Raw genomic sequence first — 23,326 nt, 5'->3', positions numbered from 1 at the left:
GTGTAATATATGAATGCTCGCTGTGCCGTTCTGTCCATTGAGCAAAGTCTCCCTTCCTCCCACAGTCAAGAGGAGGAGTTGTCCTCATCCTCCAGTGAAGAGGAGGAGAGCGATCAGCGGCAGAATGAAGACCTGTTCGGCAAGGTGGTCTGCGTGGAAGGGGTTCCCACCGGGGACAAAAAGAAGACTACGTGGTATCCTGCTCTGGTGAGCTGATAAGCTTTCCTTCCTTTGCTGCTCTCTGCAGCATCGCTGTGGAGGAACGGGGGCTGCTGCTGCTGCCGGGCTTCCAGTGAAGTCACGGCATTATGCAGTTTCATCAAAATGCCTGCTTATGTAACCTTAGCACTCAGCAGGATTATGTTATTGTGCTAGAATTTGCCTTCCATCAAATGCTGTAATATGCATGTAATAACATTTCATATCCAGACAGACTTCATGTTCCGACTTGAAGGACGAAAAAGAGCTCGAGTCTTATTTTGCAGAAGAAAAAAACCCCCGTCTTGTTTTCCATGATGTGTGCGAAATGTCAGACAGACATCAGTTTGATGTCTTCAGTCTTTGCCTATCCATTTCCATCCACCCAGCTGTAACTCTCAGTCACCGTTAGCGCACAATGAAATAGTGACAGGCCTTGTTTGTTTGTGTAAGTGTTACAAGTAGAACTGGGAGAATAGGAGAGGGTGGGGAAAGCTGTCCCTTTTACTGTGTAGTCAGCAGGGGCCCCGCCTCCAGGATTTGTTGTTCTTGGCTTGCTACTGACTGAGCTCCATGCTGCCTCCTTGTGACAGTTGAGAGAAGTGCACTGCACAGTAGCCTGTCATTGTTTACACTGCAACCATATGGCAGAGGGGTGGAGTAGGTACACTGGCAGCTGTCTCGTGCAACAGATGATGCGCGGCTGTGATAGACAGGGGCTCTTTTGGGTGGCCTTGTAATGTAAAAGTTCTAAGACACGAGCGTGCACGTGTGAGCGTATGTGACAGAGCTCGAAATCACACAGCAGGCGTGAGTCATGGACCTGAAGTGAAAGCATCCAATCCCGTGAGCCCGAGTGTACGCAGGTCTGCTGGAAATGCGCTGCTTCCTTTGGGTTAGACCCCGGCAGGAGTAGCAGCCCTCACGTTAGTTCTCCTCCTCAGCTCCAGCTGCTAATGATGCTGGCGGGTGCCCACCCCTCGTCATCTCTCGCTCTTCATCTCTCCTGCTAGTTTGATTTTGTATCATAGGCAGCACATTTTGTAATCAATCAGTGTGCCCTTTTGCTGAAACCGCTTTAGTCATTAAGTCATTCTCTGATACACCCCCACCCCTCCCCTATTCTTCTTCTTTTTATTGCCTCAGCACCACCTCACGTGACCTTTTTCTGACTTTCTCTTGTTTCTGTGCAACAAGGTCATCTCCCCCGACTGCCACGAAGACATGACCGTGAAGAAGGACAACGTCTTTGTGCGCTCGTTCAAGGATGGAAAATTGTGAGTCATTAATAATTCGCCCAAAGCGACATTTACATTCTGTTGTGTTAAGCTGCTTCTGCACTAATCATTATTAGTAGCTTATCCAGCATAATTTATGATGCAATCAATGAAAAGTGAGACAGAGGGAACTTGGGCCGCTTGTCGGCCACAAAACTAAGAGGTAGTAAAGCTGTGGCGTGCAGATGCTTTGCGCTGGCCCTTGATCATTTATATAAGTTGTTCTTGATTCATTTTTGTTTGTAAGTCAATTTGCACACTAACCATTTAATACTAATGTAAAGTACGGCCATTGTGGCTCTGTCAGATAACATTTGTATTTCTTGACTAAGTAATTGTGCGTGTGTTTGGTGAATGAATTCAAATCTCCATTGATTAGAGGAATATAGGCTCATATAGGCCTCAAGCACACAGCCTTCCTCTGCAGCATCGCCTATTGTTATTTTATTTGTCCTGAGGCTGTGAGTTACTGGTGTGGAGAGGTAGTGTAGCTTCCCTGCAGCCTGCCCTCGGCATAGAACCACACAGCCAGATTGTTTTGTCTGTGGTAAAGAAAGAAATAAGTCCTGTCAAGAGCTCAGCTGGCGGTTGTGTTACTGCAGCCTTTCTTCATGTGGGTAGAAACATAGCCCACACTCAGCATAAATTAATCTGGCGCTTGTTCGCCCGCTCCAAAGACTACTTTCCTGTCTGTTTGAATTCCCGCAATGACTAAATACACTTGCTTTAAAAGGAATCTTGAGCGAGTCGCCGGCGTGACCTCCTTAATCTGCGGCTGAAGACAAATATGCAGCACAGGAAGTCTTATCACTCGGTTAAAGGTAGAGCTGATGAAAGGGATAAGATAAAGAATGATAAATCGGAGACCAGCTGGAAGTTGTACGGCTGTGAAGTATTTCCTCTCTGACTGAGGGCACCCTGTGAAAAACCTGTGTGGTGTTTTTTTTTGTCTTGTTTGCAAGTGGAATCGCATTGGAGTACTTTTTCTTTCTGCTCTGCAGCTATTTGATTTAAGTCGCTGAAAGCGCTACTGTGCATCCAGGTGAGATTGCAAAAAACAGCAAATGAAAGGAGGAGGAAAAAATCTATATGATTGTTTTCAGTTTGTTTCCGTCTCCAATCGGTTTGCTCTCATATGCATTAAGCAAAATTTCCAACATGTGTATCATTATTGTTACGCATAGCATTTTTAGAGTGTAGTAGCGAGACATAAGAAAACACATTTTAAGCACATTTGATTGCTGAGTGTGCATCCTCTCTGTCGCTGCAGTGCTGTGTGATTTCCTTTAGCCCTTTTACTGCTTTCAAGTGCCTTTCCATTCTTCTGCACACACTTGTCACTGTTTATTATTCCACTTTTTATCTTTTCTGACAACCTCTTCTCAGCTATTATCAGGCTGGTGTGGTTTGTTTTTTGAACAAGGGGTTTACATCCATAGGCCACGTGACCTCTCCCGCACAGCACCCGGGGTCAGTGTGTTCGCTTTCCTCAGGAGAGTTGTATATTGTTACTAATAACCATTGAATATGTCTTTCAAAAAAAAAAACAATGGCTTGGAAAACATTTTGAGGGAAAGGAAGGTCAGATCCAGGGGTGAGGCAGGAGTTGTCAGGAAGTGGTCTTACTGTTTCCACTGTTACTACAGTAACCAGATCTGACAAGTCTTTCCTGTTTCCACTTTTTTTCCCCCATTTAGCCAGCTTGCAAACTTGTCTGTGTTTTTTAACCTGCAACGGAAAAAGACAGTGTAATGAGCGTGAGTGGGTTTTAAACCTCAGCTAAACAAACCTGCACGTGGTTTCTCCGAGTTACAGACAGGTGTCCTTGTCAGTGCCGTGTTTGTAGTGATTATCTAAGGAAATGCCAGGAAACCGAGCCGTTCTCTCAGTGTGAGGTCGTTTAGCTTTTATACACTTGTTTCTTTAAAATTTCACTCCATGACAAATCTAGTCATTGGATCTGCTCAGCTGCCTACAGATACCACAGCAAATCGCCTCACATTGCTCACCAGCCAAACCTCTGACTGCTTTCAGCTTACAAGCTTCACTGATCCGTGTGTCTGCCAAATCGCCAGCAGCTGACTGTGCCCAGCCGCTTTAGGGGTGCTGTAAGAAAGTAGTCTGTGACCGCTCAGGTTTTTGGAGGCTTTGATTGGCGCACAGCTGTAAGGTTGTTTTAATGAATAAGACTATATGGTAGAGCTCTGAGCTGTTTAGACTTTGTTGTTTTAAGAAAACTTTTTTTTTTCTACTCCACACTTTCTAATCAGAGTTGCTATATTTTTATTTATTTTTTGCAGTTACATGGTGCTACAGAAGGACGTCCGTGAGTTCGACAGCAGCTGCCCTCCAAAAGCTGACGCGAGCCTCAAACCCGGTGAGTTTGAAGTCGGTGCTACAGAAGTGGTGCGCAGCAGAGCATACCTTTTATCAGCCGTCTGCGGGCAGCTCTGTACGCTGACACACTTGGCAGAAAACACTCGCAGAGTGGAAGACCAGAGAAGTTTTGTTTATGTTCTGGAGAGAACGCAGCGGTGGAGAGCTCCTGTCACTCTGCAGTCTATTTTTAAAGTCCTCACTAAACTTTTTTTTATAAAAGTGCTACATTATTTTTCATTTTATTCAAATTTTTTTCCACCGCTGAGCTCGTACTCTCGTAATTGCACTTAGCAAACAGCTTTGTATTGTCCCCGTCTTGATATTCACAGGTGGTTGACTCACAACTGTGATATTTTCCACGTTACAAAAGCGTAAAACAAGCATCTGCCGAGGTGGTTAGATACTGCTAAAACCCACCTGTGACACTGTGGCTGGATGCTTCAGCTGCTGTGCGTCACTGTGCAAACACTGGCAGGTTTTCATGCTTCCAGAGTTCCTGGTCTTTTTTATACTGTAGCTTTTATGTGGGCGTATTATTGTTATTGTTGTATATAGTGTAGAACACATTTTTAAAGGTATAAGTGTGTCGTTTGAGCATGCAGTGATGCACGCACAGCTCCAAGAAGTGTTTAGGAGGTTCGATTAATCCGCTCTTTCAGCGCTGGACGCAGCCCTGGAGTTCCAGAGGCAGCTGGTCGTGCCCAGCATCTGGAAGACAGAAGTGAAGGAGGAAAGTTCCAGCAGCGAAGAGGATGATGACGACGAAGAGGAGGAGCAGGAGGAGGATGCGAGTGGTGAAGAGGAGGAGGTAGAGACAGCAGAGCGCACTTATCCTCTTATCCTACAACCTCCCAGATTTAAAAAAAGAAAAAAAGAGAGATGCCAAACTGTCTTGTTTCCTGTCTGCAGGAGGAGGTGGAGCCGTTCCCCGAGGAGAGGGAGAACTTTCTGCAGCAACTCTACAAGTTCATGGAAGACAGAGGTGAGAGCAGGGCAGGGACCAGTGTGATGTTTGAGGTTTATTTTCATTTGTGAGACAGGTTGTGAATTTTGTCTTCTTTTTTTTTTTCCCTATTAAAAAGAAAAATCATAATTTTCTCCAGCAGACAAACATGTTGTGCTGCTTTTCTTACCACATCCACCTATGCCTTCTGCTTCTCCTCTTCAGGGACTCCCATTAACAAGCGGCCGGTTCTGGGCTACAGGAACCTCAACCTGTTCAAGCTCTACAGGCTGGTGCACAAACTGGGAGGTTTTGACAATGTGAGTGCTACTGCCCGCCCCTGAGAGCAGTTTGATGTCGCTCTCGTTTCGTTTGGTGTCGACCCTCTCTGAATTTTGTCTCCCTCGTTGAGCAGATTGAGAGCGGTTCTGTTTGGAAGCAAGTCTATCAGGATTTGGGAATCCCCGTGCTCAACTCAGCTGCTGGCTACAACGTCAAATGTGCTTACCGCAAGTACGTACAGACACTCCACAGCTCGAAAGCTTTCAAAATGCAAAATCCTCCAGTCGACTTGCTTTTCATCTTTGTGTGATTAACTCTGAGCGACGCAGGTGTGTCGGCGTGCGCACGCTTTGGAGCAGTAAGATTAAACTTTGGAAAATCTTATTGGATGTGTTGAATGTCTCATCACGCAGGTACTTATACGGATTTGAGGAATACTGCACCTCCACTGCCATCACATTCAAAATGGACCTCCCTTTGAAGCAGGGGACCAAGGGGGAGGGGAAACCTGAGGGGGAGGCAGGGAAAACGGCTCCTACGTCATCAGTTGCCGAAGAGCCGAAAGCCCAAGTGGACGGAGAACCTTGTAGCACACAGCCCGTTATCTGCAAGGTGCATTATCCCGAGTGCTGTCTGTTATTTTAGATGAATTTCTGCACACCTCCCATGTTTCTCATAATAAAGCGTCATGTCTGTGAAGGTTCTCAGTCTATAACCTTCACAATAATAAAGCGTCCTTCTCTCACAGGACGAGAAACCTGATTCGACCCCGAGTAAAACGGAATCCGAAACATCGAAAAGCGAGGGGAAAGAGGGCGGAAACGATGGCGATGACGAAGAAGAGGACGGTCCGCACAAAGCCGACGCCGACGAGGGCTCGTCGACGGCTCGCCTCGGAGCCGACGACATGAAGGAGGAGCACGATGAGGAGCAGGAGAGCAAGGACAACTCTGGGTAGGTTCACTGAAGGGGATGCTCCCTCCTCCACAGTTGCTTAAAAAACAAAACGTATGGTCAGGGCACAAACATGAGCTCCTGCATGGTAAAACTATTCCATGTGAAAGCAAAATAAGAATGCAAAAGGACTCGAGGTATTTGCTTTCCTTGGTGGCAGCACGATGCTAGAACACCATTAGCAGATGAGGAGCAGTGATCCTTCTGACCTTAAAAGTACTAATACGCCGTATACTCTTACCTGCTAACCAGAGAGAGGCACGCTCTCCTCTCTCTCCTCTAACTAAGCTCTTATCCACTGCCCTTTGTGCTATTATTATTCCTTGTTGCTTAGTCGACATCGGCTGGCAGAGACATCTTAGAGCACCAAAGCCTGACTGCTACCTTTCACCTGGCATGTCATGCTGTGCTTTCTCGCTGTCTCTCGCTCGCTGGGATTGTTTGACCATGCCGAGCCTCTCTCACTCAGTGCACAACATGGCTGTGCTCTTCTTGATTCCTGCCCTTTCCTGATCTCTCTCTCTGCCACCCTCTTCCTGTCTTTTCTCTCATCTTTTTGGCTTTCAGTGTTCGCTTTATTTAAATGTTCCATGTGTGTGAATGTTGTCATAGATGCATTAACCCTCCAGTTGTGAGATATGTATATATATTTATATATACAGTGCTTGAGATGCTTTTAGAGGAAAACTCTGAGTGTTGGTAAATGGATTGTTGTACAGTTTGGCCTCAGCAGTTGCATTTTCCCTGTTGCCTCCTGTGATTAGCGCCGTCTGTCCAGCTCAGACCTGTTTGTTCAACGTCCACAGTGACAGATGTACAGTTGTGTTGTTTGGACTGCTGAAAGCTAGAAAACAGGTTCTTGGTTTACTGAGTCTCTGTGTCTGACTGAAGGACTGCAAAATTCCTGCACGTTATGAGGAGGTTATCTGTAGTTTACACCAACCGTGGCCACAGATACCTGCTGATAGAAGACCACTTGTGACCTCTATGACAGTCAGAAGTCTCCTTGATCCTTCGGCTTTGTCGGGATCAACGTCCTTGCAGATTACGAGTTTACGGATGCACTCAGTGGACAAGCCGCAGGCTGATCTGATCTGAGCTTTTCTGATCATATCAAACCTGTTTGATGTTTACAGGCTGTAAACTGGAACAGACGGGTGTTGTGTCAGGGTCATGTTTTCATTCCAGCATCAGCACAGACGGCGTGTAGCCACTGAAACTAGCTTACTGTGAGCTTAAACGAGAAGGCGATGCATTAGTAGGAGACATCGATGAGTTATTGTTGAGTTCTTGCTGGACAGGTGCTTATTTTTACGATGAAGCCTTCTCAACGGCTTTGCTGGAAAGTTCACTTGGACTGTTGACCTTTTGGCTTTTACTCATAATGATGAGCACTGCAGTTGAATTGTGCTCATTTTGAGCAAGCCGAGTCTTAATCTACGTGATATTTGTGTGTTTTATTTATTTTTCAATCAGGGGTGGAAATGTTTTTAAAAATCAGTCGGCTCCTGGAAATAAGCCCGTCTGCACGTTCTGAGGAGCTAAGTTTGGGAGGGACTGTGAGGCGTGTTGTGCTGTAGATGTTGTTCGTCGCAGCGGGCCGACTAGGACCTCGCAGCCGTGCTTCCTCTCAGTGCTGTAGCCTCGCTTTAAGTTGCTGCGTTGCCTGTCCCGTTGCGCTTTGCCATGCTTAACCCACCCCACGAGGCCCCCTGGCGCCTAAAACACTTACTGACACCCCTGCACCACCCCTATATCTCCTGATTGTTTCCCTCTAGCTCCTTCTTGTGGCTGCTTTGTTTCTTTACAGCGTGCGTACGAGGGTGAATGAGAATCCCCTGTGTGTGTGTGTGTGGGGTTAGACAGCATAACAGTAGTGTGATTTCTTATCATTAATTTTTACTATGAAAGAATAAAGAATGATGTGTTTTGTTTGTTTTTTTGCTGAAACACTTCATGTACTGTTCTTTGACTGGCTTTTCTATTAATGATGCAGCTGGACTAGAGCTAAGGCAGCTTATGTTTCTGTGCAGGTGAAGGTGTAGTGTTGTAATGAGACAGGGAAAGGCAAGGGTGGAGCAAATAGACTAGAAAACAGGCTTGTTATAGCAGCAGGCAGCGAGTTGGGGGTGGATGGGTGAGGGTGGTGGTTTTTGTGGTGTTATAGCCTAGGGCCAGGAAGTGCTGAACTGTTTTTCTTGCAGGGATGACAGCAGTCAGGAGGGGGAGGAAGGGGAGGAGTTTGAGTGTTACCCCCCGGGGATGAAGGTGCAGGTGAGGTATGGGCGAGGCCGCAATCTGAAGACGTACGAGGCCACTGTGAAAGAGGCAGACGTGGAGGGGGGAGAGGTGCTCTACCTGGTGCACTACTGTGGCTGGAACGTCAGGTAAGACAGGACCTGGGGAGAAATCACCTAAACGTCTATTTTCACCCTAATTCAAAAGAAAACAGACCAAAAAAACAAATTTTTAAAAATCCATCTCTTAACTCATGGGATCACCGCCTACGTGGGTGTCCCCGCAGCAGTAACCCTTCCTCGCAATTCTGCTTCGTGTGAACCAGTGCCATGGTCAGCACTCTGATTATGGAGAGCACTGGGCCATCTAGTGGCAGAAACACAACTGAGTATCGGGTTGATGCGGATTCACTCCTCAGCTTCCTCTCTCTCAGTTTTGACCAAAATCCCCTGTCTGTCTGTCCCCCAGCTGTCTGTCTCTCAAACAGATCTACAGACAGCCTGATTTTTTTTATTTATTTCTTTTTTTTAACCAATTTGAAGTCTTTTAACAATCAAACAAAACTTCCAATCCTACAATGTGATATTTGAATGTGAGCTAACACTGAATGGCCAACCTAAGTGCTGCTACACTCACCTCTACCTCTCAACCCTCTCCCCCCTCCCCAGCGGGTCAGGGTTAAACGCAGTGTTGAGTAGAGTGTTAGGGTACCATGACACAGAGGTTAACTAGTGCAATCGGCATTTCATCGTCTCAATGTTGTTGTGTGGTCCTCTAGCACTCTATAAAAGACAGTGGGATGTTCTCTGCATTGTGTCTGTTGTGTGTGATGTTGTGAAACTTTTTTCTTCCATCCCCCCCTCCCCTCCTCCTCATACGACCCACTTCCTCGGTATTGTGTGAATTCTACTGAATATGATTTGTGTGGTGGTCGGTGTTCTATCTTGTTTCTTTCTTCATCGTAAAAAGGTTGTGTCTTTTTTTCCACATAACACCATGGGATTTCTTCTCTTGCTGTTGAGGCTTACTGTGTCACAGCAATATGTCGGGGTCAGACAGTAGAAGCGTCTGTGTGGTGGTGGGTGGTGTGAGAGAATATTTCACAGCTCCTTCTTCAAAGTCCTAAATGATGAAACTCTTTCTCGTCTTTGTACTTGATTTTTTTTCCTTTTTTTTTCTTCTTTCTTTCTTTCTTTTTCTTTTCTTTTTTTTTTTTTTATAGATATGATGAGTGGATCAAAGCAGACAAGATTGTGCGACCCGCCAATAAGAATGTACCAAAAATAAAGCACCGTAAAAAAATTAAGGTATGACTTTGGAGAGCCGGTGACTTTTATTAAGTCTTAAAATCCCGGTTTGGTGTCGTGAAGTGAAAGGCTGACTGACTTATGTTGACTTCTGGCAGAAAATGCAAGACAATTTGGAGAGGCTCGATGACAGGGAGGTCCTCGGCCCTTCGTCCAACGCTAACCGTGTCCCGCGCTCCAAGTGTGGCCTGAGCCAGGACGTCTTTTCCAAGATGGACGAGGGTGAGGACAAAGGGCCTCAGCAGTCTCCAGTCAAGGCTATAGAAATTACTTCTATCCTCAATGGCCTGCAAGGTAGCAACACTCATTAGCCTGTAGTGGTCATGCACACTTGCAGCAGATTAGGACCGCGTCACTCTGATGTGTGTTGTTGTTTTGTTTTTTTAACAACCTAATAAAGCTTTGTTCTGTTTGCTTCAGCCTCCGAGGTGTCCACGGATGAAAGCGAGCATGAAGCTGAGGAGGGAGAGCATAACGAAGAGGATCAGCCAGGGAGCCGTCTCAGAAAAGGCCAACCAGAGCCACCGCAAATTCCAGAGCGCTGGGAGGGCGGAGCCCCGTCCGAAGGGTCCAAACCCTGTCCTGTCACGGGAAAGGCCCAGGACACCGTCAGTGTGGAGAGCCCAGATGCCGGAAAGCGCAGAAGCCAACCAGAGTCGGAGGGAGAGGCAAGTACGAGGAAGAGGAAAGCTGACAGCGCAGCAGAGAGGACTCCAAAAGGTCAATCCAAAGCTAAGACCAGGAACACCAGGAGTGCTGACTGGCTACCTGCGGGTTCTCCGATGAGAGGGGAGGAGAGAGCAGCCGCTCCTGGAGAGGAGAGGGGGGCCTCATCTAGCAGCAGTTCAGATGATGAGGGTGCAGCTGTGGCCGAGGCTCAGCCTGAGGAAAGTGAGCGAACCCGCCCCAAAACCAAGGGGTCACCGACCAAGAAGTACAACGGAATGAAGGAGAAAAGCAAAACCAGCCGACAAGGAGGCTTCTGGGAGATTCCCGAAAAGAGAGCCAAAGTTTCTGGGAATGTAGAGGAAAGGCCCGCCGTTCGCCCAAAAGGACAAAAAGACGTGTGGTCCAGCATCCAGGCCCAGTGGCCAAAGAAGACTCTCAAGGAGTTATTCTCTGACTCGGACACGGAGGCCGCAAACTCTCCTCCCCCACCGGTGTCCTCGTGTATGGAAGAGCCGAGCGTCGAGCAGGACGCGAGAGGCGAGGACGACACCTCGCAGGAGCAGATGGAGACCGAGAAGCTCCGGGAGTTCCCGAGCAGCGGGAGCAACTCTGTACTCAACACGCCACCGACGACGCCGGAGTCCCCATCGGGAGGAGGAGGCAGCGCCGTGGAAGAGTCTGGTCAAGCGCAGCCTTCCTCCCCGGCCCCATCCATACCCGCTGCCTTGCCCTCAGAGCCGGTTTCGGACGCTCTTCCCACAGGGCCAGTACAGGAGGAGGTGACGGGCGGGCGCAGCGAGACAGATAGCAGCACAGTGGAGGTGGAGAGTCTAGGAGGAGAGCTGCAGGACGAAGGGGCGAGTTCCCCCTCGAAGGTGTTCGACGTCAGCCTCTCGTGCAACAGCAGCAGCAGCTGCAGCCTCGAGCTGAGCAACAGCAGCCAGCAGGAGAGCGAACAGAAGTCCAAAGGTACGAGTGGCAGCAAAAATCTATTTTAACAGGTTTATTTTTCAGTGACACAACTCATTTTTCTTCAGGATGGAATACTAAAGAAACAGAGGCTGACTACTCATTTCACAGTCCGCCTATTCCCTCACCGTCTTCTCACTCTTTTCTTTTGTAGCGTCTGCGAGTCAGAAGCGGCAGAAAGAATCACAGACTGGCGGCGCAACAAAGAAACACAAGCCAAACCGCAAGAGCCTCGGTGTGCCTCCCAAAAAGAATAGGAAAACAGGTAAGAAGAGCTGTGGGTAGAAATGATGACACCCGCTAACGTTCTCATTTTCAGCGCCAGCACTGCTTTCATGTGTCTCCGTTTCATTTATTAACCCGTTTGCAGGCATCATGTAACAGATGCCAGGTAGGAGAGGATTTGAGGCGTTTCCTGTTCACTGCATTTTCTTTCTTTTTCCTCTTTTTCTTCAGCCAACAGCAGTGACAGCGAGGACCAGTCTGTTGTTGAGGGCACTGCCAAATCAACTGCCTCTAAAAACAACCCATCGGAGCTGAAGGCTGCCACTTCGCCCAAATGTCACGGGCGATCTCCCCCTTCGAGCCATAAATACCACAAGCAGGGTGATGCAGACCACGCACAGCACCGGGATAACCACGGAAGATCGCCGCGGGTGTACAAGTGGAGTTTCCAGATGTGTGCGTATCCAACCCATTTGGTTTATGCTTGTCAGCTCTTTAGTGCTTCTTGTGAACCTATCCTTTCATTTTGGGTCCTCTCAGCTGATCTGGAGAAGATGACCAGCCTGGAGAGGATCTCGTTTCTTCAGGAGAAACTTCAGGACATCAGGAATCACTACCTCTCCCTCAAGTCTGAGGTCGCCTCTATCGACAGACGACGAAAACGCATGAAGAAGAAGGAACGAGAAAGTGAGTCAGCTCTTTATTGCCTGGAATAATAACTAGCATGTTATTTACTAAATTTGGTTCACCATTAAAGCAAGAGGAGTAAAACAGGAAGTCACTGTCGCATCTTCTTCTTTTTTTAATCAGCTTAACCAATCACTGCTTCTGCTCTGCAGGCACAGTGGCCGCTTCCTCCTCATCATCCTCCTCCTCCTCACCGTCCTCCAGCTCGCTCACAGCGGCAGTCATGCTGACGCTGGCAGACCCTCCGGTATCATCCTCATCGTCCTCATCTCAGAACTCTGGGGTTTCAGTGGAGTGCAGGTGACAGGACGACCCAGCAAGGAGCCACACCGCACGAAGCACTTAACCAGCACCCTGGGGTCAGCGCCCCGATTCCCTTTCAACAGGATGAAAAAGTCGACCCACATACTGTAACTACGGGGCACAAAAACCAGACCAGAGACAAAAAAACCACGAAAAAACAAAACAAAAGAGAAGAAACAAGCACTATTTTTTACTGACAACTGTTTTCTCGGCAAGCTAATGGCACTTAAGTGCACTTTTATGACGATTGTGTAGGGGTGGGGCGGGTGAAATTTGTCCAAAAAAACCAAACCCAACATATATACAGATTTGACTTTTGTGCTTTACTTAATTGAACATTTAAAAGAATTGTTTTTGCAAGCAATAATTGTTTCCATTTGATAAAGTTGTATTGCAAAGGGATGATTTCCAGTGAAGACCATCTGTCATCTGTCCTCGTAGCCCAACATGGCGCTCGCCATGTTATTTCTGGAAATCTGGAGGAGAGACGCTGCCACATTGGCATTAAGGGCATAGGAAAGGTAACTTTGCTATGTTTCTCTCTGTTTCATTAAAAAAAACACAAAGAAAAATAAAAAGGACCTTCATGTGGATGGGGTTGCCCTCCCCATGTACAGGCAATCGCTCCTGTACATGGTCTGAATCAAGTAGGTGGTGATGGATAAGGTTTCAGCACCATCGTATGTCCGCTGATGGCCTCAGTGGATCATAAGGAATGATACTGTAGTGCCTTTTTTTTCTTTTTTCTTGTTGTTGTTGTTCTCCGCGGGGGCACTTTGAGAAAAGGACAGTACTTTCTTTTCCTGATCCTCCTCTCAGATCAGAGCGTTAGCTGGAACAACGTGTCCCATATAAAAGACTGCAGAACGCTGTGAGTGAGCGAGTGAGCGGGCAGTGAAGGGCTAAGTCTTGGCAGGTAACGACGGGATGTTATCAGTGTATTAGGATTATTACGGTAATTGTAAAAGCAGAGCTCCTGTGTTGGATCACCTGCAAATCTACGTACTACTGAATACTCATCCACAGATTACTGTTGAGATAACAGTCTAAAATGTGCAATGATGGAGGTTGGCGAATGCAATGGATGCATTAAATCAGTTCATCAGCCTTTTTAAAAGCCCATCTGCTTTTTTTCATTATGTTTCCATCCTCCATTTTTTTTCAATCCCCCCACTTCAGTTGCATCAGCTTCACTGATGTTAATGTTGCATATCTGCAACCGGATCGAGTCAAAAGTCAGAACACACACAATCAAAGCCGAACTCCACGTTTTCAGTGTTTCCACCTACATGAATTTATTTAATTAAGTACATTTTCACTTCATCGAAATGATGCACACTTTATTGGCATGACATGCCTGCTTCTCACACTCATCCCTACCAAAAGAAAAGAAAAAAAAGAAGTTTGACTCTGTTTCTTGTACTATGACCAGAATAAAGGTAGAGATATTGTAAATGTGCATTTATATGATAAGGTGACGTACATGTATACATTTCTGAAGACATCTCCAGTGTTTCCTTTGTATAGACCCCCCTACTGTATGATATCCGGAAGTTACATTTTGTTCGGCACTTGTATGTAACTGTATGCTTTTGTTATAAATTTGTATATTGAGAAGTGTTTTGAGTCGAGCTATTTAATATCTTGCACTGTTAATAACATGTACTTTTCTGTACAGACAGTTTTATGGTTTTAACTGTAGTTTGAGTGTAAATAACTGAGGGTTGCAGCATGTTCCGTTTTTGTTTTTTTGTCCTCTTTCTTGTTCTGTTTATTTGAGCTCATTTAATGTTGTTCTGTTCTCCCTTTCTCATCAGTTTTGAGTCTTTATCTAATTTCATGTTTGCTTTAGTTTTTATCCAGTTTTTCTTTGTGTCTTTTGTTTTTCTATAGCTTGTGCTTGTGAGAGAAGAATGGTGGTTTTTGGATGTGGCTGAACTATTTTCCAACCTGTACATGGCCTAAAGCTAAAGCTGTATGAACTTGTATACAGGAAAAAGTCTGTGTCATAGATCAACAGAAAGTAACGGAGCTTATTGAAAAATGCTCAATAGTATTTATTAGGCTCATCTGAGGATGGTCATTGTGTAATTTATTGTAAAAATGTAAGCAAAGCAGAAGCCTCTGTTTGAAATAAATGCCATAGTTTGTGAAGTACTCGGTGTGTCTCTTGCATCAGTGGTGGAAAGTAACTTTAGTCAAGTCTTTGAAGCACTTTACTCAGACACGTCTCTGTTATTATATAATTCAGTGATGACCAGCAACTGTAATCACTTCTATCAAAGCAGAGGTTTTGGCAGTTTGCCAGTCTGCAGCATTCAGCGGTGTGTTAGCATAACGGCAATGAGGAAAGACACCAGCAATCATCTTGGGGAACCTGCCCGTCAATTTGGAAAGGCTTTTAAGGCAGCGTCCAAACAATATGAAGCCAATCGCTCTACAGCGAGAAAGACAAAAACTACTAGAGTGGGCATCCCAGGAAATTCACCCCAGGTTTATGACAGCACAATTAGAAAAAGACTGGACAAGTATCATGTGTTTTGTCTCCAGAGAAAGTCTTTCCTCCCCAAAAAGAACATGGCAGCAGTGTTGGTTTAAAAATGTGCATCTGAACAAACCACAAGACTTCTGGAACAATACCCTCAGAGCAGACAAGACCAAAGTAGATACATCAGACCATAATACCCAGCACCATGTTTGTTATAAACCAAACTACACATCAGCACAAACCCCCTCATACTAATTGTCAAGCATGGTGGCTGGTGGAGGGGTGATGATTAGGGCTTGTTTTGCAGCTACAGGACGTGGGCATGTTGCAGTTAGTCGACCACAAAGACCTCTGTATACCAAAGTATTCTAGAGCCAAATGTGAGGCCATCTGTCCGACAGCTAAAGCTTGGCCAAAATTTGTTCATGCAACAGGACAATGATCCCAAACACAGAAGCAAATCTACAACAGAATAGCTTAAAAAAACAAAAACAAAATGATGAAGGTGCTGCAGTGGAATGCTGCGGTGAGATAAGAGATTTGTGCATAAATCAATGCCGGCAAACCTCAACCATCTGAAGCAACTTTATAAAAAAGAGTAAGTGGAAATTCCTCCACAAAGATGTGAGAAACTGATAAGGTCACAGCGAGGTGGTTCTGTTATAGGGGTGTGCTTAGTTTTTCCTCTTGGTCTAATTTTTGTTAAATAAATAAGAAATAAAAACTTTTTTTTTATTATCTAAGACGTAAAACCTTAGAACTGAAAGACTACATTTTAAACCATAAATTTAAATACTTGTTTTTGTTAGTTTGTACATAATTATTTTTTTTAAATGCAGCATTTTAACTTTTTATCAATTTATATTAATATTATTATTATATTATGTATTTATAATATTTATATCTTAAATATTATTCTTCATCATTTTGATTTTAATTTAAAGCATGGCTGGGTAAAAGTGCTAAGGGGCGAAATGTGGCCAAACAAATTATTCGACAGATTATTATTGGTAATTTAACTACATTATACATTAATTTTGGTAAAGTACAGATTATTAACCAGATTAATGATGGTTAAAAGCAACTAATCTTTGTGCGTTATTTATATTTGCCTTTGCTAATTAGCACAGGCAGTATATAAAATACTATACAGTCTATGGTTATTAGTGGATGTTTTATTTCCTTAGTTTGAGCTTGTTTGTTGCTAACTCAGATGTTTTGGGGTAATTTGGGTCACATTTCCCGCCTTCGTCTACGTCATCACTTACGTACTTCCTGGCACACTTCCTCAGCAGCGTGCTAGCTGCTAGTCAGCGGCGAGCGTGGCTGTTCATAAGTAGTTTGAGAAATGTTAAGCGGCAGGACGAGCGCGCTGGTCGCCGGGGTGTGTGGTGCTCTTTTCATCGCATACTGTGTTTACTTTGACAGGAAGCGGCGGAGTGACCCCCGTTTCAAGGAAAAGTTACGTGAGCGTAAGTGTGCATGTCAACGGCGTAAACTTAGCATCGTAGCACGTTAGCCTCCATGTGACCACGAGGACGTTAAAAAAAACACTTAAAAGCTTCTGGAAACTAATCAAGACTGCGTATTTTCTGTAGCCTTGTAAGCTCCGACTATGGTAACATTTGCTCTAATATTATTTCCCTCAGCTGCAGAAGAAGAAAAAGCATGCTACAAGCAACAGCTAGCAAACTTATTCCCTCGTGTTTTCCGTGTTGTACAACAGCAAACTAAACATGCAGCATGGTCTTAAAAACCCACTTCTCTCTCACAGGTCGACGAAAGCAAAAGGTTTCCAGTGAGAAGACTGGGCTTACAAAGGTAGGACATGTAGAAAATAATCGATTCTTCTCTCATTTTGTTTAGTTGGAGCTTAAATTTGTTTTTTGTTTATTAACTTGACTTTGAAGCTGCCGAACTTGAAGGACGAAGAAGCTGTCCAGAAATTCTTCTTGGAGGAAATCCAGCTGGCAGAGGAGCTCCTAGCACAAGGTCAGCCACATGTTCATTCACAGAAAACACATGGAAGCTTGCAGCATGCGCAAGACGCACACCACTCATATCACTGTAACTGTGGCTACACTGGTGTAGTGACTCTCTACAAAGTTTTAAGCCCTGATACATTTTTAATGCTTGTTTTTTATGTGGTCTGTAAACCTGTTTCTTCCCTAACCCAGGTGAATTTGACAAAGGTGTAGACCACCTGACCAATGCCATTGCAGTATGTGGTCAACCTCAGCAGCTACTTCAGGTGCTTCAGCAGACGCTGCCTGCTCCAGTCTTCCAAATGTTGCTCACCAGACTACCCAGCATCAGCCAGGTGAGAGTTACCTGCATCTCCTTGTTTTGTTTTTTTGTTTAGCATCCTTGAAAACCCCCCAGTTGCTATTTGTGATTTCTGGGACAAGAAAGGGTGCAAGAATAAACCTTAGAATCATCCAAAGCTGAGAGCTGTGTGTCAGTAGCTCTCGGTTATTTCACCTCTAAGACAAAAATACTTAACGGCCCGTGTAACTGATTTGCCTTTCTGTAATGGGTAATCTCTGAAAGATATTTTCTTCCTCTCTTTCAGCGACTCATCGGCACTCAGTCTTTAGCAGAAGATGACGTCGAATGAACGTATGTGTGTGAATGAGATGGAAATCTATGAGGGAAGGGGGGTTTTAGACACTATCACTGCTGCACGGTTCAGTTGCTTGCGAATTCTGAGCTTCACTGGCCATCGGTTGAGATGAATTTCCCTCCATCACAGCACTTTGAGGTGGATGAACGTCTGCCAGGTTACATTTATCGAAATGCATTCCTCCTTTCCAACATATCGGTTATTATGTAGCCATTTGTTTGTATTTAAAGTGCAACCTAAGTATGTAAACAGGAATGTAGACGGTTTGTTCTGTTTGTGACTTGGACTGAAGTGAGTCTGTCTACAGAACACTTGCTTGTGGTGTAATGTTTATATAAATGATTTTGCAGGTTAATTAATATGTACTTTTTAAAAAACAAAAAACAAAGGCATTCCAGTCTTTCACCTGGGTTTTTGTTTTTTGTGTCTGTGTAATACTACAATAAAACATGATAACATGTGTTGACTTTTTTGATTGTCCACTTGCCAGTAGATGGCAGTAGCAATGCACAGGAAAACCTGAAGCATTTAGTTCTGAAATATGGAGCAAGGGCACTTTCACTTTCCCCTCAAATAAAGGGTGTGCAGGAATTGGGGACAAGTATGTTTGTATCAATAAATATTAATGAACATGGAGGGGAGTGAGCCAACCTATTGTACTTATCCCATCCATGTAGGTGCAAAACAAAAGATCTGTGAATTGCTGACATTAGTAATAAAACATGCTGCTGAAATGGGGTTAAATTGCTATCGTGAGAGTATTTGTTTCCAGCCAGAATGCTGAAACCTCATCTTGTACGAGTCCAATGAACCACAATGTCTTTATTGTGTGTGCAGGAATATAAAACTGGAGCAGCTTGTAGGGGAAGGGAGTGGGTCTGCTTGGATGTGTGTCTCTTGGAAGACAAATAGAGCTGTAATTATTTTTATCCCTCTCTGCAGCTGTTTTTTTCTTTCTTTTTAAGGGCTCTGGCCAGAGCAGCCCAGGCCTCAAGTTTTGCCAGGAAACAAGAGTAGGGGGGAAAATAGTTTTTTAACATTAGGAATGAAAAAATGAACAGCGGCCCAGAAATGTCGAGTGCAGACTAAATGGTAGACAGTGTTCCATTTTCCATGAACTCATGTGATCACTCTTCAGTCTTTTCTCCACCACTCCTGGTGTTTAGCCACTTGGTGGAAATGGAGAAGCCTGTCAGGGGCCTGCAGAGTCCACTGGCGCTAGGTGTGTGCGTGCAGAAGAAGTGACTCGTTGTTAATCTATCCTTCGGGGAGGCGGAGAAGAAAAATAACAGACTGTGTTGGAGGTCAAGCTGAAATCTGTGGTCTGCTGCTGGCAGATCGAGGCTAGAAGCAGGTTCAGACTTCTCCACGGAGCGTAACACTGGCCTGCCTCTCCTGTAAATAAACACTGCTGCTGGCCTCGTGCTCTGTCCCCTGCAGACTGGAAGGAGCTCAGGGGTCACTGAAGGATGCCAGATAGGCCCCTCCTTCTCTGAAAGCGTGCCAGCACAAAATAAACCCATTGAAACAGGCCCTGACACGAGGACAGACGCTGTTTGATTTAAGGATGACACAGCAAATCCAGTTTCAGGGCAGAAACCACACCCGAGTGAAGAGTGGGATAATAATCTAATGAATGGAGTGCTCACTGTAATACTTTTAATATAACATCATTCTTTTAATTGCCTTGCTGCTCTATTTTCAGTCTGTATGAATGGGTTATGAGTCAGCTCTTTGTATCTGATGAAGCTGGCAGCGGGAAGAAGAAAAATGAAGAAACTCCCTGTTGTTTTGCAGTAGGGGGCACTGTTGCTCCAGGCTGTATTTGGACACCTCTGTGGCGTTACACTGAGCCGCAGACAGATTCACAGTTTGAGGACGACTGAATGGACAGAAGCTGAGAGCACAACAGTTCCAGTTGACAGCAATAACAATGTCTGTGCCTGCAGCACAGATACCCTGTGATTTTTAAAAATCCTTTTGTTGTTGTTGTTTTGCTTTACTAATGTGTGCACGGTGACACATAAACATCGCTCCACCACAGGTAGAGAAAATAACCCCACGATCATGGCACAGGGAATGCTCAAAGCAGCCTGACTGCCATTGTAATTTGCTGGAAGTGTTGAACTGGGAATATTATAATCAGTACAATAATCTGAACTCTGCAACTCATTAGTGGAAATCCTGTCAACAAATTATCCGCATCGCTAATGACCTTTGCTGTGTGTTATTGGAGTGTGTGAGTTTGAATGTCAAAGCCTGATTACTGCTTCTGTGTACCAAGTGCTATCTGACCGGTGGAGATGTCTGGTTATGTAGGAGCAGCTGTGTTTGGGATTTTAAGGCAGCCAGAAATAACTTGGTTGTGTGTGGTTGCTATGGCAGCTTCACGTAGACTCTCGGTTGAACCGGTCTGCATTTGAGACCCTCTGAGTGTTGGCTTCTGAGCAGCGAGGGGGGTATTTGCTGCCTGTAGCTTGCTGATCGGTGTCTGTGTCCTGCTGCTGCTGAAGCCATGGCTGTGGTGCTGGGGGGGGGGGGAGATAAGAAATGTCCCAGCTATTACAAAGCCCAGTGCCCTCACTTTGTGCGCGCAGCACCAACACGGTATATTAAATACCCGCCACCTTTTTTTCTTCTCTTTGTCAGTCACCAGCGAGGGGAAAAGAAGACGGAGAAAAAAATTTCCAAGGCACGTCCTAAAAATAAAGCAGCACTGTCTGTGCTCAGAGTATTAACTTCCACACAGATGACCCATTTTTCCATCTCAAAGGGTCTGAGGATGGTTGGAAAGGAAAAAAAGGAGGGTGGGATGGGGAGGCAAGAGTGGAGCCAATCACGTGAATCTAAAGGAGGCTACAAATCCTGGCAGATTTCTCTTTCTCTGTGGGGTAATGCCTTGCTGTCATCTGTTTTTCCATTACTCTGCTGCTAGTAACTGAACTTGTGCTGCTGCTGTTGCTGCTAGCTGCTGCCAGGCAGGTTTTGTCCTCCATGTGTAGGCCTGCCTATTGAGCTCTGTTGTTTACATTCCCCGTGAGTGGGAGCCAAAGGGTGTGGGTGCCCCCCTTTTCTCTCCCCCACTACCAACCACTCAACCATACTGACTGCCTCTCTCCCTCTCTCTCTCTTTGCTAATGTCAGCCCCCACCCTGCCTCCAGCCTCCAACCTATCTCCCGATCACTAAATCTCTGATAAGGCTGAAATTCAATAGCGCGGCTGTTGCCTGAGAGAAGTGAGTGCGTCACATGACCTGTGAATTCCTGTTTACACTGAGCGGTTTTCATATTTCTGGTCTGATAACGCGAGGGCTGAAATTTTGTGATGAAGTGGAACAAAAGGGGAGAATATCAAAAGAACGTGTCACTCAGCATCAGTTCTCACCCTGTCATTGGCGTTATCTGCACAATCTAGGCATGCAGTTAAGCTGCAAGGGGGGGAAAGACGCACATACACACACACAAGCTGAACTGGAGGGTGAAGAAAGGGTTAACTAAGCAGACTGTGTGCACAGTTTTTTCTCTCCTCCCCCTCCTCCCTGTGATCTGCCTTCCTGTCTCACAAGCAGTGCAATGCAGAGGCTTTGAACATCATGAGAGTCAGACAGGCTTGTTTTGCATACTGTAAGTCTCCTGCATTGACTTGTAGCAAATCCTTGCCCTTGGGAGGCACGTCAGAGGGGATTAATGGGAGGGCCGGGGCCTCACAGAGTTTCCCATTGTCGTGGCTGTGCCCGCACTGTATTTTCATCCCGCAGAGTGAGAAAAGAGTGAGCAGGTGGGGAGGTGGTGGTGGTGGGGTGTGTGCAGCTTGTGTGTGTGAGAAGGAGGGGGGAGGGGGTTATACAGTGGTGTTATTTCCCTCTGCCCTGATTTTTGGAGCTGAGCTGTAGGGAGGGGAGGACAGTGTAAATAATGTATTTGGAGCGGCGGGGTAGAGGGAGATGGAGCTTGACCGAGCTTAGAGCGGGTGGAGGGGGAGGGAAGGAAGGGTTGAGCGGCCATTCTGCTGCACAGGAAGCAAGGGGGTTGGAAGAAGGGGAGGTGGAGGTGGAGGGGGGAGCAGAGGAGGAACTGTACGAGCTACAACAACAATGTTGCTGTGGTGGTGCTCTGGGGAATATGGGGCCTCCGCAAGAATGTGGCAATCCTCTACTTCCGCTCTGCTTTCTCACTTTTAGCAAGACAAACAGTTTGCTGCTGCAGACTGCCGCTAATGATGCAAAGTTAAGAATAATGTAGGCGTAATCTTACAGCTGGTAGGACTTTCTCACTAAGAGCAACGATTGCAAAATGACACCGGCCGACCTTCTACAAAGCACGCATGCTAAAATTCAAATTTAAAAAAAGATTTGAAAGGTGAGGCAAGGGACACATTTTGCATTTCATGCTTACAAGCTCGCCACAAAGACAGAAAACACAGAATCATGCAGCCTAACTGTACAAAGCATGCACAAGTATCTCTAAACTGTTAAAACAGACAAGTTTGCAGGTTTTCTTTTACACTTCCAAGAAACTGCATTAAATGGCACAAGCCACGTCTGACACATTTTTGCAGAGCACTGAGCTGTGGTGTCATTTTTCAAAAATAGATACACAAACACGTCAACAGCCAAAAATAAGCTAAACCTGCAAAGTGACTTAAAGGCAGTTGCTGTTTTTTTTCCCCTAACCTTTTATCATTCATGTTTACGTCCAAATAACACCAACTTCACAGGCATTAGCTTTAAACTACTCATGCAGGCACTGAGTGATTGTTTACATACATACATTTTTATTTTTTAAAGCCTGCATGCTAGCTAGCCTCATCATACCTTATTTAAAGAAGTGTAAAAATGACGAATAACCATTATTATGGGGGATGTGTGCTGGACTGTCTCTAGTATTGTGTGTTTTCCACCTTGGTCTAACGTGTGCTAAGCTAAGCTAAGCTACCTGTGATTACGAAAAATCACAGGTTGCACGGTGACTGCATTGCGATGTGTGTCTTTCCAGTTTTCCGGTTATATTTATATATAAAAACGCTGCTGAGGGCCTGTGTTATTTCGCACTTCAATTGCCCGCATTCCTATTTGTGGAGAAATTTCAGCTTTTTTTTTTCAGATCTATCTCTATCTTTCCGTGTTAGCAGGCAACCATAACTAAATCGTTGCATGTAATTGCCAACTTGACCCCATTCAGTCACAAATGGATTGCAGACTGATGCCATTCATTGCCGTTTTGTCGCCATCTTGATGCGGCAGCGTTACTTTGAAGATGACAGCCGACTGCGCAGCCGCAAACTCTCTTCAAAGCTATCATTTCAAAGACAGAGATTGCAAGTTCATTGCACACAGTGGCATTACTTTTGGTCGTGCCGCAGTCTCAAACCACTGTTTACCCTAGTTGGACTTTGGCATAAGCCGGAGGCTATAGCAGCTTAAATGGCGTACATGAGAGCAGTGTTGGTCTTTGCATGAACACAATTGAATGTATTTTACAAAAAACCCCTCTGTTCCACTACCAGCGCCTCTTTATTTCTCTCCTTCTCATTCTTCCCTCACTCTCCCTCGGCGTTCCCTCTCCCCTGTATCTCTCTCACACCTGCCATGTTCGGTGGCAACAATAAAAGGCACCTCAACCTTGAAAGATGATAGAGCAACTCCGAGTACAATAACAAAAGAAGAAGAAAAAAACTACAAGTCACTTCTGCTCTCCTTTACACACGATGTAACCTTGGTGTAACTTTTGTATTTTATTATCTTTTCTTGGGCTCACACAGCTCTGTTGCTGTATCACCCTGTG

The 23,326-nt window shown here is 45.4% G+C and overlaps 2 protein-coding genes and 1 non-coding gene across 5 annotated transcripts in view; all 3 read left to right on the top strand.

The window, feature by feature from the left end:
* The window catches only part of arid4b (AT-rich interaction domain 4B), a 39,189-nt gene extending 24,601 nt beyond the window's left edge, over window positions 1-14,588 (top strand). The window contains exons 8-24 of one of the 3 annotated variants that reach the window (XM_085428590.1): window positions 66-207; window positions 1,396-1,475; window positions 3,776-3,852; window positions 4,514-4,662; window positions 4,764-4,836; window positions 5,023-5,117; window positions 5,213-5,310; window positions 5,493-5,691; window positions 5,828-6,033; window positions 8,238-8,420; window positions 9,494-9,578; window positions 9,677-9,800; window positions 9,999-11,216; window positions 11,371-11,481; window positions 11,673-11,897; window positions 11,982-12,128; window positions 12,281-14,588. In XM_085428590.1, coding sequence (XP_085284716.1) covers window positions 66-207; window positions 1,396-1,475; window positions 3,776-3,852; window positions 4,514-4,662; window positions 4,764-4,836; window positions 5,023-5,117; window positions 5,213-5,310; window positions 5,493-5,691; window positions 5,828-6,033; window positions 8,238-8,420; window positions 9,494-9,578; window positions 9,677-9,800; window positions 9,999-11,216; window positions 11,371-11,481; window positions 11,673-11,897; window positions 11,982-12,128; window positions 12,281-12,432 — 3,364 coding nt within the window. In that variant the 3' untranslated portion in view covers window positions 12,433-14,588. Of the gene's footprint in view, window positions 1-65; window positions 208-1,395; window positions 1,476-3,775; window positions 3,853-4,513; window positions 4,663-4,763; window positions 4,837-5,022; window positions 5,118-5,212; window positions 5,311-5,492; window positions 5,692-5,827; window positions 6,034-8,237; window positions 8,421-9,493; window positions 9,579-9,676; window positions 9,873-9,998; window positions 11,217-11,370; window positions 11,482-11,672; window positions 11,898-11,981; window positions 12,129-12,280 lie in introns of all 3 variants that reach the window. The other 2 variants (XM_085428589.1, XM_085428592.1) reach the window with 2 other exon arrangements.
* A 1,602-nt stretch (window positions 14,589-16,190) lies between these two features.
* Window positions 16,191-18,002, top strand: tomm20a (translocase of outer mitochondrial membrane 20). The gene is made up of 5 exons (XM_085428587.1): window positions 16,191-16,391; window positions 16,694-16,740; window positions 16,830-16,911; window positions 17,097-17,239; window positions 17,492-18,002. Exons 1-5 carry the CDS (start codon window positions 16,268-16,270, stop codon window positions 17,534-17,536), a joined length of 441 nt encoding a protein of 146 aa, XP_085284713.1. The 5' UTR covers window positions 16,191-16,267; the 3' UTR covers window positions 17,537-18,002.
* Window positions 17,279-17,415, top strand: LOC146655889 (small nucleolar RNA SNORA14). The gene has a single exon (XR_014914719.1). It is a non-coding gene; the product is annotated as a small nucleolar RNA SNORA14 (small nucleolar RNA).
* Window positions 18,003-23,326: the final 5,324 nt, after the last annotated feature.

Source organism: Rhamphochromis longiceps, linkage group LG13, assembly GCF_057381845.1.
Source record: "Rhamphochromis longiceps isolate RC_006_pf linkage group LG13, R_longiceps_female_GT1.1, whole genome shotgun sequence".
Classification (NCBI taxonomy): domain Eukaryota; kingdom Metazoa; phylum Chordata; class Actinopteri; order Cichliformes; family Cichlidae; genus Rhamphochromis; species Rhamphochromis longiceps.
Note: the sequence above shows the minus strand (reverse complement) of the source record. Positions and strands in the feature narration are given on the sequence as shown.

Bases quoted from the DNA above. Each gene is read 5' to 3' on its own strand.
- tomm20a (XM_085428587.1), top strand. From the start codon at position 16,268: ATGTTAAGCGGCAGGACGAGCGCGCTGGTCGCCGGGGTGTGTGGTGCT. The intron at 16,392-16,693 runs GTAAGTGTGCAT...TCTCTCTCACAG, and splicing joins CAAGGAAAAGTTACGTGAGC to GTCGACGAAAGCAAAAGGTT. The intron at 17,240-17,491 runs GTGAGAGTTACC...CCTCTCTTTCAG, and splicing joins GACTACCCAGCATCAGCCAG to CGACTCATCGGCACTCAGTC.